At 35.5% G+C, this 17142-nt stretch overlaps 2 protein-coding genes across 12 annotated transcripts in view; one reads left to right on the top strand and one right to left on the bottom strand.

Annotated features, from left to right (window-relative positions):
* The window catches only part of LOC124645202 (sushi, von Willebrand factor type A, EGF and pentraxin domain-containing protein 1), a 104185-nt gene extending 98670 nt beyond the window's left edge, over nucleotides 1-5515 (top strand). Inside the window, exons 12-18 of the mRNA XM_047184976.1 lie at nucleotides 1264-1437; nucleotides 1701-1880; nucleotides 2104-2340; nucleotides 2648-2827; nucleotides 3023-3208; nucleotides 3292-3580; nucleotides 3665-5515. Coding sequence (XP_047040932.1) covers nucleotides 1264-1437; nucleotides 1701-1880; nucleotides 2104-2340; nucleotides 2648-2827; nucleotides 3023-3208; nucleotides 3292-3580; nucleotides 3665-3941 — 1523 coding nt within the window. The 3' untranslated portion in view covers nucleotides 3942-5515. The remainder of the gene's footprint in view (nucleotides 1-1263; nucleotides 1438-1700; nucleotides 1881-2103; nucleotides 2341-2647; nucleotides 2828-3022; nucleotides 3209-3291; nucleotides 3581-3664) is intronic.
* Nucleotides 5516-13320: 7805 nt separating this feature from the next.
* Nucleotides 13321-17142, bottom strand: part of LOC124644795 (protein phosphatase 1 regulatory subunit 12B) — a 59416-nt gene continuing 55594 nt past the window's right edge. For all 11 annotated transcript variants that reach the window (XM_047184361.1, XM_047184358.1, XM_047184352.1 and 8 more), the window contains one exon: nucleotides 13321-16365. Coding sequence is in view for 1 of the 11 variants with exons in the window: in XM_047184353.1 (XP_047040309.1) it covers nucleotides 16279-16365 (87 nt within the window). In the remaining 10 variants the exon portion in view is untranslated. The remainder of the gene's footprint in view (nucleotides 16366-17142) is intronic.

The following is a 17142-nucleotide window of genomic DNA, read 5'->3' on the forward strand; positions in this document are numbered from 1 at the left end:
AAAAGTTTTTTTTTGATAATATTTAATATTTGACATTAAGGGTCCGTTCAAACATGGTTCAAACAGTCCGGCTTTGAGAGGAGAGCAAATTCTTAATACTTTGAAAATCGAGTACTTAGTATTTGTAGTAAGGTTTATTTTTGCACGTGCAATGCTCTTGTCATTAAGAATCGGTATTGCAGACGTTTGGCTCCGATTGCATGCTCTCACGCACCCAACCGCGGCTCCGGTCTGTGTGAAAAGAAAAATTCGCGCCGATGCTCTCCGTGCCGGTCTATGTGAACGGACCCTAATTCTCTTTAAAACGTGATTGGCTAATGAGGGTCTTCTCAATTTTTTCTGCCACAGGGTGGCGCCACGTATGCGTCTGGTCCAAACAGCTGTCAAATAGTATGGAATTGTAGGGTCCGAACTTATTGTTTATTGAATTTCTGTTATATTGGAAGTGTTATTGATTTTATTATGGACTACGGTCAGGATAAGGTTTCCGAACTAAAAATTGAGCTAAGAGAGAGGGTGCAAAAGTCACTGGTACTAAGGAAAAGCTTGTTGAAAAATTTGTTAACACAATATGATTTAGTTTTTTTTATTTACTCAACCGCAATAGTAAAACAATAATGCAGTGCTTTAATTATAAAATAAAAAAAAACACTAAAATCGTTCACTATTCATAGTAAAGATAAGCACTTTGACGTTATCTGGACCTGACGACTCGGTGCTACCACCTCGTGGACGCTATTTTAGAAAACCCTCATTGCAATGTATATCTTGTATGAGACGTTTCAAATTATTATAAGTGGCAAACTAAACGACTATTGGCTGATTGAACACGGTTCATATGCGATGCTACCCGTTAGATGATTATGGTTTCAGTAGAAAAGCATCAGTATCAATTTAGGATTTCAGCCACTATGAAGCAACTACACTAATCGCAAAATGTAGGACTTGCCTTTATTTATTGGTTAACAAAGTACGAGTAACGAAACATCGGTGAAAATACTAAGGTATTTTTGAGGCACACGCGAAGGTTACATGCATTTTAAAAACGTGCTCGCTACGGTTATAGCGACTCGCGCATGTACCAAAGCAAAATACCCACCCACGTGCTCCTGTCACTTGTCACTTGCGCATGTTAACTTGCTCCAGCTACATGCACCGCGTAGATGCACCCTTAGGGATAAAATACTGTGTCTAATAATCATAAATAAAGACTCGGTGTTTTGGTCATATGCACATACTATACCGTTTATATCGATTTTACAGTGATATACTGCCCGAACCCCAAAGTTCCTGCCGGCGGTTACATGGAGGCTTACGACTATAATGTCCACTCGACCATAGACTTCCATTGCGACAAGGGGCATAAACTTGTTGGAGAGCAGAGCCTTACGTGCCAGCAAGACGGCGAATGGTCCGGGGACTGGCCTAAATGTGAATGTGAGTATTTTGAATTCATAAAATAGTGATTCAAAAAGAAGACTGCGGTACTCTCGCCGCGTATTCAGTAGTATACACGCATTCCCGCATAGGTATAGTAGTAATTTGAAAAAAAAACATAAATTGTTAATTTTGAAAACCTGATTTTGTAGAGGAGTTCAAGCCGATATGATGCTGAAATTATATGATAGTGAAATGATCCGAGGTTCATCAAACGATATTTTGATTCAATTTTATTCTAGCTGTTATTTAATCTCTTGTAGATGTGGACTGCGGCAAGTTACCATCCCTGCCATATGGTTCAGCCGACCTGCTCAACGGTACCACTCATTTGGGCAGTATCATTCAATACTCGTGCACCACTAACTTCAGACTGGTGGGTCCAGTCAGGAGGGTCTGCACTGAAGACTTCCAATGGAGCGACTCCTCACCTAGATGCGAAGGTAAATATAATAGATCCTAATATTTTCTTACACATTTTCCTTACACATCGAGTCGAATGTGGTGTAAAAAGTTAGCTATTTGCGTTTTTGGGGATCCTGTCCCTGAAAAACTGGTAATCTAATAAACGTCTTTAGACTGTTCCTTTTCAAACTTTAGCTGATACATTAAGCCAAATGTCTGATGTAACAATATAAAAAAATTGCTAAACTCTTTCATTTCCAGAAATCCGCTGCTCAGACCCCGTGGTACCAGAGAACAGTATTGTATCAGTGTCGAACAACGACCGCAACCACGGTCGCACGCTCATCAGGACCGCAGCTACCACCAGCGTTGGCAACAGTTATAGAATAGGAGCGCATGTGAAGTACCGCTGTGAGAGAGGGTACAAGGTGGTCGGCGAGAGTCTGTCGACCTGCGAGGATAATGGCCAGTGGAGTGGTGTTACTCCGCGTTGTCAATGTAAGCGAGAGTTGATGTGATTTTATATCGCAGAATTTCATTAATGCTGTTTCGAAATGAACTTGTTTATATCCTACTGTGATTATTGGCCAGTTTCACCAGCTACTGATAAAGTCTCTGATAGAATATCGGTAATTTATCTATTACTATACAATATACAATCTTTGACTTCACAGCTCTCGGCTCGCAATATCTGGCAAAAACTAGCAGCCTTCATGTGGCAGATAGCATGAACTAACAGAAAATATTTGCGTTTGTCGGTAACCAGTGAAACCGGTCCTAATTGAGTCTTCCTTCTTCTTCACAGACGTGGACTGCGGCGACCCGGGTCTCATTCAGAATGGCAAGGTGACGCTTGCGACCAACGCGACTTACTATGGCGCGGCCGCGTTATACGAGTGCCATGAACATTGGCAGCTCGATGGCGTGTCCAGGAGATTGTGCCAGGATAATGGCACTTGGAGCTCTGAAGCACCCGTTTGTAAAGGTAAGCTGCAGAGAGCATGTGGTCTTTCTATAACACTTCTAGAAAAGCACTTTCAGTTGTCAATTTATGATAGTACGAGTAGCTTTGATTCACGTTGGCATAGCAATCTAGGCAATGATATTACCTACTGCTTTATTATAGTCCTAAATAATGTTACGTAATTAAATCTAAAGGATTTTTTATTTTGTCCAACAGAAATAACGTGCACGGACCCCTCGATACAGATCAAGGGTAGCATCGGTCTATTGGTCGCCACATCGACGCTGAGCATCGGAGGGGAGGCTCACTACCGATGTGAGCGAGGGTACGGCTTGCAAGGAAACCAGACGAGGACATGCAAGCCTAAGGGACAGTGGAGTGGGGCTCCACCAGTTTGTATACGTAAGTGAAAATTCCATTAAATAAATAAATAAAAAAAGCCATATATACAATTAAGTATAACCAATTTCTCCTCTTACCTACAGCCATCGACTGCAAAACTCCCGGCACGATCGAGAACGGTCGCATAATCATCTCGAACAGTTCCACACTGTTCGGGAGTTCCATCGAGTACCACTGCTTGCCACAGTTCCAGCGTGTTGGACCATTCCTCCGCAAGTGCATGGACGATGGCAAGTGGTCTGGGGAGGAGCCCAGCTGTGTCATCATCACAAATGAAGCAGCTGAGAACGGAACTCTCCCACTCAGTGTTGGCGTTGGATGCGGCGTGGTCCTGTTCTTACTGATGCTGCTTGGAGTTATTTATTTGAGGCTGTAAGTAATAAGGCAAACTCCATACATAAAACTAGATATTGTTTAGAAATGGTAAGAGTAATGTTATGATCTTATTTTTCTCAGACGCAAAGCCACCCCAGTAAAGAATACGGAGAACATAGAAGGTGCGGAGCGCAAGGAAGATCAAAACGCCGCGGTCATGAGCTACGCAACGCTCCACGACACGAACGGCAGACATATCTATGACCATGTCTCCGACAACGTATACGACTCTCCTTACAGTGAGAGGATCGCCGACAACGTCGCGTACGGCAGACGAAGCGACACAGACTCGGCCTATGAGCCTGAACCCACGGGCCCGAGCGCCGTCGTCACCATCAACGGAGTTGCCGTACGCTGACCGGCGACAGACACCTTGTGGCTCGAAAAACTTTTTAGGTAACCAAATCCGACGCTTAATTGGTGATCCTCAGTGTAAATGTTACCTGTAAATTTTTCCCTTTAAAGTGGTTACCATTGACTCGAGTGTTCAAACGATACTTTAGTTTTAGGGTTAGATTAGAATCCCATTGCTAGTTGATCACCAACCCTTACTAGGTATTGTACCAAAGATGTAAATGTGTTGGATTCGTGTGATAATTTAAGACTGCAATTCTAATATATTATATTGTTTTCTTTTGTAAATCACGATTTCATTTTGGTTAAAATAGTGAGGCTTTATCATTAAACTAATTTTAACGATAAACCCTCGCCGTATTCCTATACTTATCAGGTAGGTATCTAACGCTTTTCTACTTTTATTTCAAAATGACTGCAAACGGGTGCAATCAACAAAGTACACGTTGTATTTATTTTATCAATCTATTTCAGAAAAAATCTAGTCTGTCTAAAACCAGATTTCTTTGAACCGCTTTGAATTGCAGTCTTAAATATTGTGTACTTTTTGTTTGTTTTTATGTTTTTAAACAAAATCTTTACGATACGAACAAAGAATTTTATTATATTTAGGTATAAATACAAATATATATTTAGTTAAAAATGTATTTATTATTATTATTTAACGAACGATTAGAATTTGATGCCAAAATAATTCTGCTAATAATGAAATGCTTTTGTACACGCGGTAAATTAGGGAATATTAGTTTATATTCTTATTGTTCCTTTTGAATTATATAGACTCTTAATTAATTGGGATATTCTAGTAGATTATTTTTGTTTTCAGAATTATTACTTATGGTATAATCGTGGTGTTAGACGGTGAGGTACTAACTTTCACGTGCTTATTCCGTGTTGCTTTACTTATGTTTCACTTATTGTTTTGTAAATAGTACTTAGGTTAGTTTTAATCTTAAGTAATTCGTAGTTATCAAATGCCTGTAAAAATCTATACATTACTTACTACGTCAACCATTGTAAATTATAATACTTACCTAGATACGTAGGTATATCTACCTGCCTAAAATAAAAAGCGTAGAGAGCACGATTGAATTGAATAAGTATTTAAATTATATTTCATTACGCTTTGTAAACGAATAGATAGGTACTGAACTTTTTTATTTCCACAATTGTTATTTTTCACGAGGTATCACAATATTTGTAATTAGGATAACTGCTCAATATTATGCAGTCTGGAAAGATTTGGATAAAACCCTGATCTGAGCATGCCTGTATAATCTATATATATATATCTATATATTATTATAATCTATCAAACATTTTATTACTTTGACTATCCCTATATTATAATGATCTCGATGAAAATTATGGCCATTTCTACCGCTAACCACGAGTAAAACTGCCATTTCCTATATAAAATATATTTTCGAGTGATACCTATGTCACAGACAGGAACATTAAACTAATAATTTTATTAAGTGTTCATCAGAATAAACAGTAATATTTTTGTTATATTTTATACTATGTACAATAATTTCAACTTAAGACAGATTCGTTAAATAAATGTTCTGAATGTGGTTTTGTGTATTTTCTTTTATAAACCTTTCTAAAATATCCTATTAGTTTGTCTATTGACATGCCTCGACAATCAGCGCCTAGGTAAGTCAGAATTGGTGGGTACGTAGGAATAAAAAATTACAAAACAATATAAGTATTTTACTATCTCCTTTATTTGTATAAAATTGACAAGACATCGAGAAGACAACGATAGCTTAATAACACAGTATAAGTAGATGTTTATAATATATACTATATACCTATTCAATCCTCGTAGGTTGATTATTTACAAATATATACATAAATATATAAGAAAACAATCGATAGATTCAGTGATTCGACAAAAATACCATCAATTAAAAATAGGTTTTACTTTTTATGTTTTAATGATATACATTTTTTGAAGTAGTGATTATAGTACGTAAATTGTAAATGCAAAGATCCTTTGCTGCATACAGAGATACTGCAAGCACACTTTGCACTAAGTAAAACATAAATTCGCTTAGAGTAAATTGTCGTCCTGTCAATGATTATATTATAAGGAGGAACGTCTATAATGTATTGTATTTATTGGTAACATTTAGATAATATTTGAACAATCAGTAGGTATATCGGTATATGTAGACACAAATACATTTAATAGGATAATAATTCGTTCGTAATATTGAACTTGCTTAACTTCTATGGACAAATAGTTTTAATAAAGATAATTATTTGATATTCACAAACTGTGGACTCAGAAAAATAGAAAAGTTGGTAAGGAAAGGGCTCCAAAAATGTCTAAAGATCGTTTAGTATAGTAGATATAAAAAATATCAGAAAGTTTCTATCCTACAGGTAGGTTGTATAATAAATAGGCATGTTGTACAAGTAATTGCTTGAAAAGAAACAATATGGATCGGTAGGTATGACCCGGATAGCTGTAATCGGACAGTCTTAAGCCTATATTTTCTAAGTATATAACTTTAATGTAAATATGAGTAGGTAGATACTTTATTAACATTCAATGACATCAAAAATGTAGTTGTAGATGGCCTTTTTTTTGCGACGTTAAGAATCATCAAATGACCCCTCCCGCTGTGGGTTAGCAGCGGTGAGGGAGTGTCAGACTCTTACTGACTAAAAACCGTCGTGGGCCTTTTATGTACCAGGGCCGCGGTTTCTCTTTCGAACAACCCGCAGCAGTTGTAGATGGCCTTAATTCTATGTAATATTTTATGTAACGTTAGTCAAGTTTGAACTATTATCTACTTATTTTTATGAATATTTTTTTCATCAATATTTTTATAATATTTTATATATTATTATGTAGGTATGTACGTATATGTGAGAACTTACTATAGGTATTACAGAAGCGACGACTGGCCGGTATTTGGCAAATAGTTATCTACTACTTATTCTTAAACATTTAACATTCAGACAGTTTCAAAAAGATTTAGAGCCCACAGTTTCGAGAGGGGAGAGATCCAGATAATTCATTATGATATGCATAAAATCTAACAAATAATAATTATTTTTAAATATTATTCTAAATATGATAATTTTACGTACGTATCACCCGAAATTTATCCAATGCATATTTACGTAGAGCTTATTCAATACACGGCAGATACCAATATTTAATGAACGCCAAAGGGTCAACGGGAAATTATCGACTGATGTTTAAGTCCTTTTAAGTTATGTAGCGTCATATTATTCTTGTTATTCATATTGTATGGAGTAACTATGATTGTGTGTAATAGTCATCTAAGGTAGGGTTACACAAAACCTAGTACATTAAGTAAAGGTATCAATCGCTGCATGCAGGTATAGGGAACATGGTTAAATGTCGTTATAAGCAAGTCATCAATATTTTAATTTTACAATACCAATAAGATTCAGACATTTCTCAAAGAATCACAATTTATCTATATACCGCTGGGACGGCAATCTCGAATATTGTCAAGTACTTCAGCTCTTCATTTAGTCCAATTAATTTAGTGCCTTATCTAGACAAAATATATTAATTTTGTAAGCCACCCGTGTTAAGGCAGTTTATCCAATATCAAGGATTTATTCTAATTTTTCGAAAAAATAAGCTTTTTAAAAGGTAAATTAATAGGAGAGGCCAACGGCAATTCTGTGTTACGTACCAATACAGGTTCTTTTTTTTATGAATGTTGTAGCGAAACAGACCTAAGTCGCTGTTAATCTAGTTATTGTTCATAATGATGTTTGACATATTGTCCTGAATTCTCAGGAAATCTTGCAGGTTTACAATGAGTTAATATCAAACCTATACTTCGGCCGTTCAGAGAATGCGTTCCTGACACCTATCAGTTAGTCACGACTAGTGATGGGCACAACATAACACTGAGTTCGTTACCGTTCCTTCAAAATGAACCGCCGTATTATTTTAAGATTATTTTCGTTTTAAATTGGCGGAATCATTTGTTTTATATTTTAGTTATTTAAGTGGAAACCAAAAAAAGGTAATATTCATATAATAAAATTGTTTTATTTATTCTTTGTTACAAGTACATTGAATTGAATGTGCGAACAGAATATTAATCAGACTCCGATTTGCTTGAGGAGGTGGTGTCTTCATCATCATCTTCGCCTACATGTATAATTATATTATTATCAATAACAGAATCAATCCTGATATCTCGGTCTAACAAAAGCCGGGTAATCAAATAAAAACAGATCGAAAACACTTGAAAAACGTGGTCTATGCGCACGAAACGACAACGGACGACTGTTTTAGCGTCACAAAATGGCGGCCCATAACGCCATTTGGGGTTACCATTTTTAATCTAAGTATAAAAATGCGGTTTGGTCATAGTTTTATTTTTATATTTCATAAACGTTATAATTAAGTCTTATAGTCCATTATTTTCCAATTCTTAAAAAGAAAATCAAAACGTATTATTTTATATTATAACTGTATAAGAACAGATTACGATACTTGCCTGTTATTTTTAGCACAGCACTACAAAATATAAACCGCTGACATAACCTTGTAATAGCGCAGTATAGATTTAGAAAAATATTGTTTACCAAGTTATTTGACACTCAGTTTGGCACAAAATTATAACATTCATTGATTATTGATATAATAATGTTGTTTTAATGCTCCTCAATTGTTAAAACGGTAAACAACCAGCAAAAATATTTTTATCGTAACTGCAACGCCATTGCAAAGTTACGTCGTCAGTTCAATCGCGACGTGTCAGGAACGCATTCTCTGAATGGCCGAACTATAATATAATGAACTCAATCTATAAAGGCACGCGTCGGTTTATAAATCAGGTTTTATGAGTAATATTAAAAATCAAAAGAATTTGAGGCATTGGTCGCTTGTAAGAAACACACACTTTTTAGCATAAATGTGTGTTAAGTGAAAACGTTAAAGTTCTCTCGACCTGCAGCAAAGGACAATGGGCAGATTGGTATACCCCACCAATAGCAATGTCATATATATCATTGGATAGGCCTTTTTATGTAGAACAATATTTACTATGACAGCTTTGCTGAAATGTTTGTCCGTTCTGAGATATAGATCAAAAACTGTGCAAAAGTTAGAACTAAGTAATCTATTGATAACTCAAGTTTTTAAAGGAAAATCTAAGAACTACTAAGTGTAAGTCTTGTATATGAAAGAAAATCAGATTACAGTATTGATTAGCATCAGTTTTAAGATTGTTTGTTATCTATATCTCAGAACGGACAAACAATAGAACAAAGCTGTCATAGTAAATGTTGTTCCAGTTAAAAAGACCTATCCAATGATATGTATGACTTTCCTATTGGTGCGGTTTCTCACTACGCCCAACATCCAGTTGGTACAATAAAAGGTTGAAATGCTACATAATAGTAACAATTATGGATCCTAACGGGCACAGTAGTACTTACAAGACTTAAAGTTATTAGTACTCAGATTTTCCTTTAAAAACTTGAGGTATCAATAGATTACTTATAAAAAAACTTATATACATACTTACATACTTATATACACATATATATACTTACTAGCTGTTGCCCGCGACTTCGTCTGCGTGGGCAATTTGGAATTGTCAAAATACTACTTATGCCGTAGCGTAGGTGTATTCTTTTACATAACAATATAATTAGGATTACCACTTAGCAGCAGCACGGGTTGATCAATCAAGGTGGTGTCGACGGTGTGTGACTATTTATCTAAACAAAAGAAGTAAAGTTTGTGACGTTGAGGAAATCTCTGGATCTAGTCAACCGATTTGGAAAATTATTACGTAATTCTCACATAAAACAAAGGTCTGACAAAGTTGTCATTTGTACATTTTCTGCAGCAGCTGCGACAAATCAGGAGCCAGAAAGTCTGTCAAATAGTTTTACTTACCACGGATAACGCGGTGTCTAGTTCACTGGGTTGAAGAGATCAGATAGGCACTCCAAGTAAACATTGGTACTCAAAAAGATTCGGTTTGACTGGAAGCCAACACCCACACAATTGAGGAATAGCTGGGTGGTTGATGACTGAGTCATCAGGCAAGCGCATAGTTTCACTACTTGTATTTTGGGGATTTTCTGTGCACTCACTCACTATGTTATGTTGGAATTCCACCGAAATGTTTGCATTAGTTCACGATCAGGTAAAGTATACGTCCGAGAGAGTAAGTCCAATTCGTGTGTTGGCACTTGAAGCCTGCAGTTCTTCCAAGATTTTCAAAATGTACGCTCGCAATTTGTCATTTCTTGGTGGAGCCAGCAGATCAGAAGAAACATAAGTGCTGTGTATACTGTGCGTCACTACTGCACAACGGTAAAATTTCGTCTTTATAAATAGCACAAACGTTCGCTCTCTTGCGGAGGACGTTTAAATACCATATTATGTGTCACACGTAGGTAAACAGGACAACAGTATATTATCATCGAACCGCTTTCAAAGATCTGATGAGCGAACAGACCAGAACCAGAAGAAAAAAAAAGACACATATATTTGCAAACAAATTGAAAAAACTTCTCCTAAGCAAATGCTACTATAGCGTCAAAGAATACCTTGACGATAAAAAGATAGTCGAATGAATAACTTGTGTTTTCCTAATCTACTATTGCATCTACTACTGTAATTAGACTTTCTAGCCTTCTTTTGCTGTGCCCTAACAGGGTCCATAATATGTACCTAGCTTTAAGCCCCTTGTAACATCTTTATAACTTTATGGTATGCAAATAAATATGAATATGAATATGAACTGACTTGATCGCCTCGAGAAAATCAGAGCTCTATGAAGCGATCATTCGCTTTGATTCCTACTGCTATTGTGGTTTCTGAAAATGTATTCAATTAACCAACGATGAATATAATTCTTAGCCAGCCGACTCTTTTGACTTCTCGAAAATCATAACGATGGTTTTTGTGCAATGCACAAACGGAAATTCGATATACTACACATTCGATATTCACACTTCTACAGAATTGATATTAAAAGGTTTGACAACGGGCTATAGTAGCGTAGTTAAACTAACTGAAACAATTTTAGTGATCCTTCAATAAAGTTAGAGAAGCGGGTGTGCATGATGAACATTAAGAGTTGGTAAATACGTGATGATGATGACCTAATTCATTACTATTCTAATTTGTTCATGTACCACAAAACTCAAGTTAAGGTGGAGAAAAGGATTACCAAGCTCCCAAAGGTCTGGGCATTTGAAACACGTTGCATGGCATCCTGGAAAGTTACGTAATTCTCAGCCATCAGTTTGAGCAGTGTGAGGGAGTGTCAGGCTTTGGCCCTAGTGGGCCTCACAGGGGTTTGCTGAATCTCCTCGAGGGGCGCGTGAAATAACGGGTCTCCCAGAAGCCGGAAGGTCGATGACCCACTCAAAACTAATCGCTCACGCCTACGGTGGCCGGGAGTCGTCTCTCGACATCCGGCTTTCGTGGTGTCTTACCGCAGTGGCTGGAATGAGAGTTGGGAATTTTCAGTCGCTCCGCCGCCTCATTCTTTGTCATCCCATTTCTTCTCGCTCCAGATCATGGTTTAAACCGGGGCCGGGTGCGATAGGTCGCACAGTCCGCACAGTGGTGAGATCCGGGCGCCACCTCCATGAGATCAGAGTTGGGAATGTATGTTTGCAAAAACTAATAGAACATTTAGCAAAAACACGTTTGATAGTAATTCTGTCTTAGTAACTGAATAATATAAATGATATAAACGTAGCTATATAAAAGATGTTTTTTAGACTCAGTCCGTGGGTCTGACTGTGACTGTTCGTAATTGTAAACGGTGTATTTGTGATATAATTCTTAGCTCGATGATTTGTGATCAGGAGTTGAAAGCAAGTATGTCTCTGGCCTGCGACGCGTAATTTGTACGTTTTCAGAACGAACGAACTCTTGTCTTCTGTTGACATCTTGTTGACATATTGTGACAGGTAGTTAGTTATTCCCATTGATGTTAATTTTAGAAGTGACACAATGTTTTCGGTCATATTTTGCCTACATTCTTTATTACTCAAAAAGTATATTAATAAGGACCTTCTATTTATATGTAAGTGAATTCAAAATAATGTAATATATTAAAACCAGGAACTTATTTTTAAGGATGTTTGAATATTAATTACAATGTTTTTTTTATAATAATAAAATCTTAGACTCGCAATGCACTTTCAGTGTGATGCATGTTTGTTATTGGATGAGATGAATGGATATTCATGTTTATGAGAGGTATAGCTTATATTATGTCAGAACAACATATGTAGACTTTTTAAGAATGTGGGGAAGTTCATAATTTCTTCGGGACGTGGGTACCGCTTCCCATGGGAACTACTGCCCGCACCGGGATAAAATATACCCTATGTTACTCGTAGATAATGTAGCTTTCTAATGGTGAAAGAATTATAAAAATGTCCCTGATGATGCGCTGATATTTCTTGTAGTGTTTTTACAGTAGCAAAATACACAAGTTGTCATATATTTTTTTCTTGAAAGTAAGAACATACCATGACAAAGTGAAGTCTGTTTTCATTGATATTTTACCTACTACCAGTTTTATGGCACATCTGTTTCTGCATGATTTTCTTCATCTATAATTTTAGGATATCATTTCTTTAAATTCAGTTTTTTGCTCAAGTTACTTATAAAAGCGTTATTTTCTATGTAAAGATAGATAATAGGCCGATAAACTTACAAAGTTCAACATTCAAATATGTGTCATTATTGCACCCGCTGTTGCAGAAACGTTAACAGAAATTATCGTTCATTGCTCATCCCCCGTAGGTGATAGCGTGATAATATATATCCTATATGTTGAACAGGCTCCCAGGTAATATTCATGCAAAATTTGATTTAAATCTATGCAGTACTTTTCGAGTTCAGTGAGACCAAACATACAGACAAACAGACAAACAGACAAACAGACAAAAATTCTAAAAACTATATATTTGGGTTCAGAATCGATAATAGATCACCCCCCAAGTATTCTTTTTAAAAAATATTCAATGTACAGTTTTGACTTTCCTATCATTTTATTATATGTATAGATATACTTACTTCGATATAGTTCTAACTTTAGCACAGTTTTTGATCTATATCTCAGAACGGACAAACATTTCAGCAAAGCTGTCATAGTAAATCTTGTCCTACATAAAAAGGCCTATCCAATGATATATATGACATTCCTATTGGTCGGGTATACCAGGTCCCATATATTTGTGCCCATTGTCCTTTTTCATAACTTTTCTGTTGACAATTATTTTTGTAATTCGTTCAAAAAACTAAGCGAGAATTGTATTAATTAAGCAAAATAAGTAAAGGAAACGGAAATAATGATAAGAAAGGATAAAACGAAAACAAAACAAAAATATAATGAAGAACTGTTTATTTTAACTTTCTCTTCAAATAAATAAACTTTAATGAACAAAAATTTCAGGATCACTAAGGTAAGAAAATGTTGGTATACAAAATTTTATACAGAATATAGTTTTACGAATATCATTAAGTATACCATTTTAACAAACTTATAAAAATCCCTTTTAATATTTTTCAATGTTCACGACATACTTTTAACAAGCTTATATAAACGTTTTTTTTTTAATAATAATTAACGTTAATTTTATTACAGCTCGGCAAAAAACTGAGATAATAAACAGCTACATAAACATACGAGGTCTTTCAAACCTAGTTACGTATTTATGTCAACAAAACTGTGGTGGTGCCAGTTCATTCAGGCCGAAAACGGCGCACCATCCACCTGACTGAATAGATATGAAAGCCTCAAATAATATTATCAATAACTGTTAACAGTACTACATCATTACAAACAACTGCTGGGAACATGGCAAAGATTTATGCAGACAAACGTGTTTAGTTCGTATGTACGACGCCGTTTGGACCGCATCTTACGCGGAAAATATTTCACCGCTAATTTAGACTAGCATTTTAGTGCTCCGTCGCCAATAGACTCGACAACTTTATTTATGCAACACTTGTGACTAAATAAGTTAAGGACATGTGAATATACACATTTCATAGGCCGAATTCATATATTTTAAGTTTCGAGTCTGTGGCCAGAGCCTTAAGTTAAATCATCAGACAGATCAGATATTTGAGTTAATCTCAATCAATCAATAAATCAATCGTGATAAGGTGTTCGTTACATGATCGTACGATATAGTAATTTGCCCGTAGAGAAGCTAGGCCTTAGTATAGGCAAAACATTTAAACATTCACTTATGGCCCCGATAAATTCATATTAAATAGGTAATCAACAGTCTATTTCGATAATACAAAAGTTTCTATGAATGATTGTCGTACAAAATCGATATATCACAAATCAATCCAATCTGTTATAGACTATCGGCTAGAAAAAAAAAACTATACATTAATATATTAGTAATTCAAGATACACATGTCGCGAAGATACTATTTTCCTAATTAACAATTTTGAGGTATATTTCAATCAGATAGATGTATGATGAAATATAATATCTTGACGACATACATAGCTATACATATATAACAATTATGGCGGGTGAATCAAGCCCTCTACAAAAAAAAATCATAGTAAACCTAATCTACTTTACACTTATTTAGGAATATGTCAAAAGTTATCGGCGAGAAATACATCTCTAGTAATTTGGAACTTAATGTAACATCCCATTTTAATAGTAGGTGGTCAGTTTACAAGCTTAAACATAAAACGAAAAAAAAAAACAAAAATTCTAACGACGTGCAGGTGCACACAAACTATTATATGTACCTCGTAATCAACACCGCGGTACAAGAAATCACCCGCACGCAAATAATTGTACGGTAAATCAGAATAATGAACCATTTAACTATTAAAAGGAAACATTACACGTACACACTATGCGCCCAAGTTCATAGTGATGACTCCGACGTCACTAAGTACGAATGACGTTCAATAAGTACATAATACTTTATGAAAAAAAGTGAGATGTGTTATAAAATACACAAACTCAATACAAAACACAAATAAAGACAATTTTAACTAAGCCAATCTGAATTTAGTTAAATATCAGGAGAAAACCAGGTAAACCAGATTGCAGAGCAGCTTCAATATTGTGATGATAGTAGATCAATACAGCCTTAGTAGCGTTAAGGAGAGAATCTTGTAGCCTCGCAAAGTTGCCGTAGTGATCGTTGATTTTTGTTAAAATATATTAACATTTCTTCACCTCTAATCTTATGGAAGCAAATAAATAATTTTTACATATTACGGAATAGTTGTGCAATGTGGGTGAGCTAGTTTAATGAGGAATTTTATACTGAAAGTTATATATTTATCATGTTTTGGTAACTGCGTTTGATTGGACCATTTCCCCTCTTGCAAGATCACACCAACAACGAGAAGTATCTTAGGAGACATCGCAAGATTCTATCATTCATAGATATGATTCAGGCAGTTAGGTGATCCAAATATTGTTGAACCAAAGATAATGCAGAATTAATCAATGACGATGAATAATTTGACGTAACACAGTTATTACATTAAACATCATTACTGTCACGAAAGTGCATCGATACAAAATTGATTGAAAACCATCTAGTAGTAGGCCATGTTATAATGTACCTACACATATTCTTCAGATAAATAAATTTCATAAGTCACCTAACTCATGTCCCAAAGTCATGAAAAATATTACTGTCACTTTTAGTTTCAATTCCAAAAAAAAAAAAAATAATATTATACCTGAGATGGTTTATCGTCGTATGTTGCAAAGCAACCTGGAGTTGAAGTAAGATATGTGTAGAACATGTGTCAAATGTCAACGAAAGGAACAATGCGGGTTTCGGTATTGGAAAACACAATTCAATCACAAAAAAATTATGATGAAGGACTGCTATAAAAATATAAAAGCATAATATACAGATTTTGTACTGCAGTCATTTTCTTCAATATGTGATGCTATAACTCGATAATCCGTTATTGGTAAGGCCGTCGGCCTAAAGAATATCAAACTTATAATTAAATTGAGACAGTCAACAAATAATTCATGTGAATGTCATAATTCATGTCAAAGTAACTGTCCGTGAAACAAAGTAAATAATTTCATTAATGAAATGTCAATTTCGAAAGTGGCAGAATATAGGCGGCTTTACTGTACATAAACCCAAACGAATAATATAACTATTATAGTAAGTATTTGTATAGAAACTGCCTATCAACATTGAATAAATAACACGAAATATATGAATAAACCTTTGAAATAACAGACTAAAGAGCATATCGTTTGCAGGCGCGGCGCCGACCAATGTTTGGCGTTCAGGAGTTTGTAGTGAACGCGAGGCGGCGCCCACTTTACTTGGACAGTTTGCTGATCACCCGGATTAGGGCTCCGTTCTCATCCTTCAGCCGCTGGTTTTCAGCTTGGAGCGTTTGTTGATACTGAAAATTTCATGAATTTGTCGTTAGCATATTTTTAGCTTACTAGTTGGTGGTACAGTGACGACTATGTACCCATATATTAATTGGAACTTCGCAAATACTGTTTAGAATGCATTTGTTTATTTGAATATTGTCTTTATAAAATAAGTTGGGTACGTAGTCGTCAACTGATAAACACAACGTTCATGGTTCAACAGGAGGACACAAGGAGTCACAACAAATCGTATAATACAATGACTTAGCGGAGCATAACAATGGGAGCGAAACAGCCTGTATCTGAACATTCACTTAGTTACAATTTGGGTAAAACAAAACAATACAATAAGTTTCTTGAGGGTGGAATACAATTACAATATTCTTATTGTAATAAACACACGATGCGTATGTGAAATGGGATTTTTTTTGCAACGAATGGATTATGTTTTACGCTTCGCATATAATATGTTTATAGTATTAAATCATCCCAAGCACCATGCTCCTTGTTTTCAATAATTAGTTTTTTTTTGAAAATCTTAATACATAAGAATGACGTATAATATCTTCTCAGTCATATTCACATACTATACTTTTTATACTGGCCTTACTAGATTTTCAGCAGTATCCTTCAAAATACAATTTCCACTAGATGTCTTGGGAACTCGAGCATGGAACTTGAAACGTGCAATAACTTTGTAACATTAGTACTGAAAGCTATATAGTTCACAATATTTACAAGTGCGTCACGCCATATATGTTAGGTTAATTCTTGACGTATTTTGGTTCCACCTACTTATGGTT

Source organism: Helicoverpa zea, chromosome 31, assembly GCF_022581195.2.
Source record: "Helicoverpa zea isolate HzStark_Cry1AcR chromosome 31, ilHelZeax1.1, whole genome shotgun sequence".
NCBI lineage: Eukaryota > Metazoa > Arthropoda > Insecta > Lepidoptera > Noctuidae > Helicoverpa > Helicoverpa zea.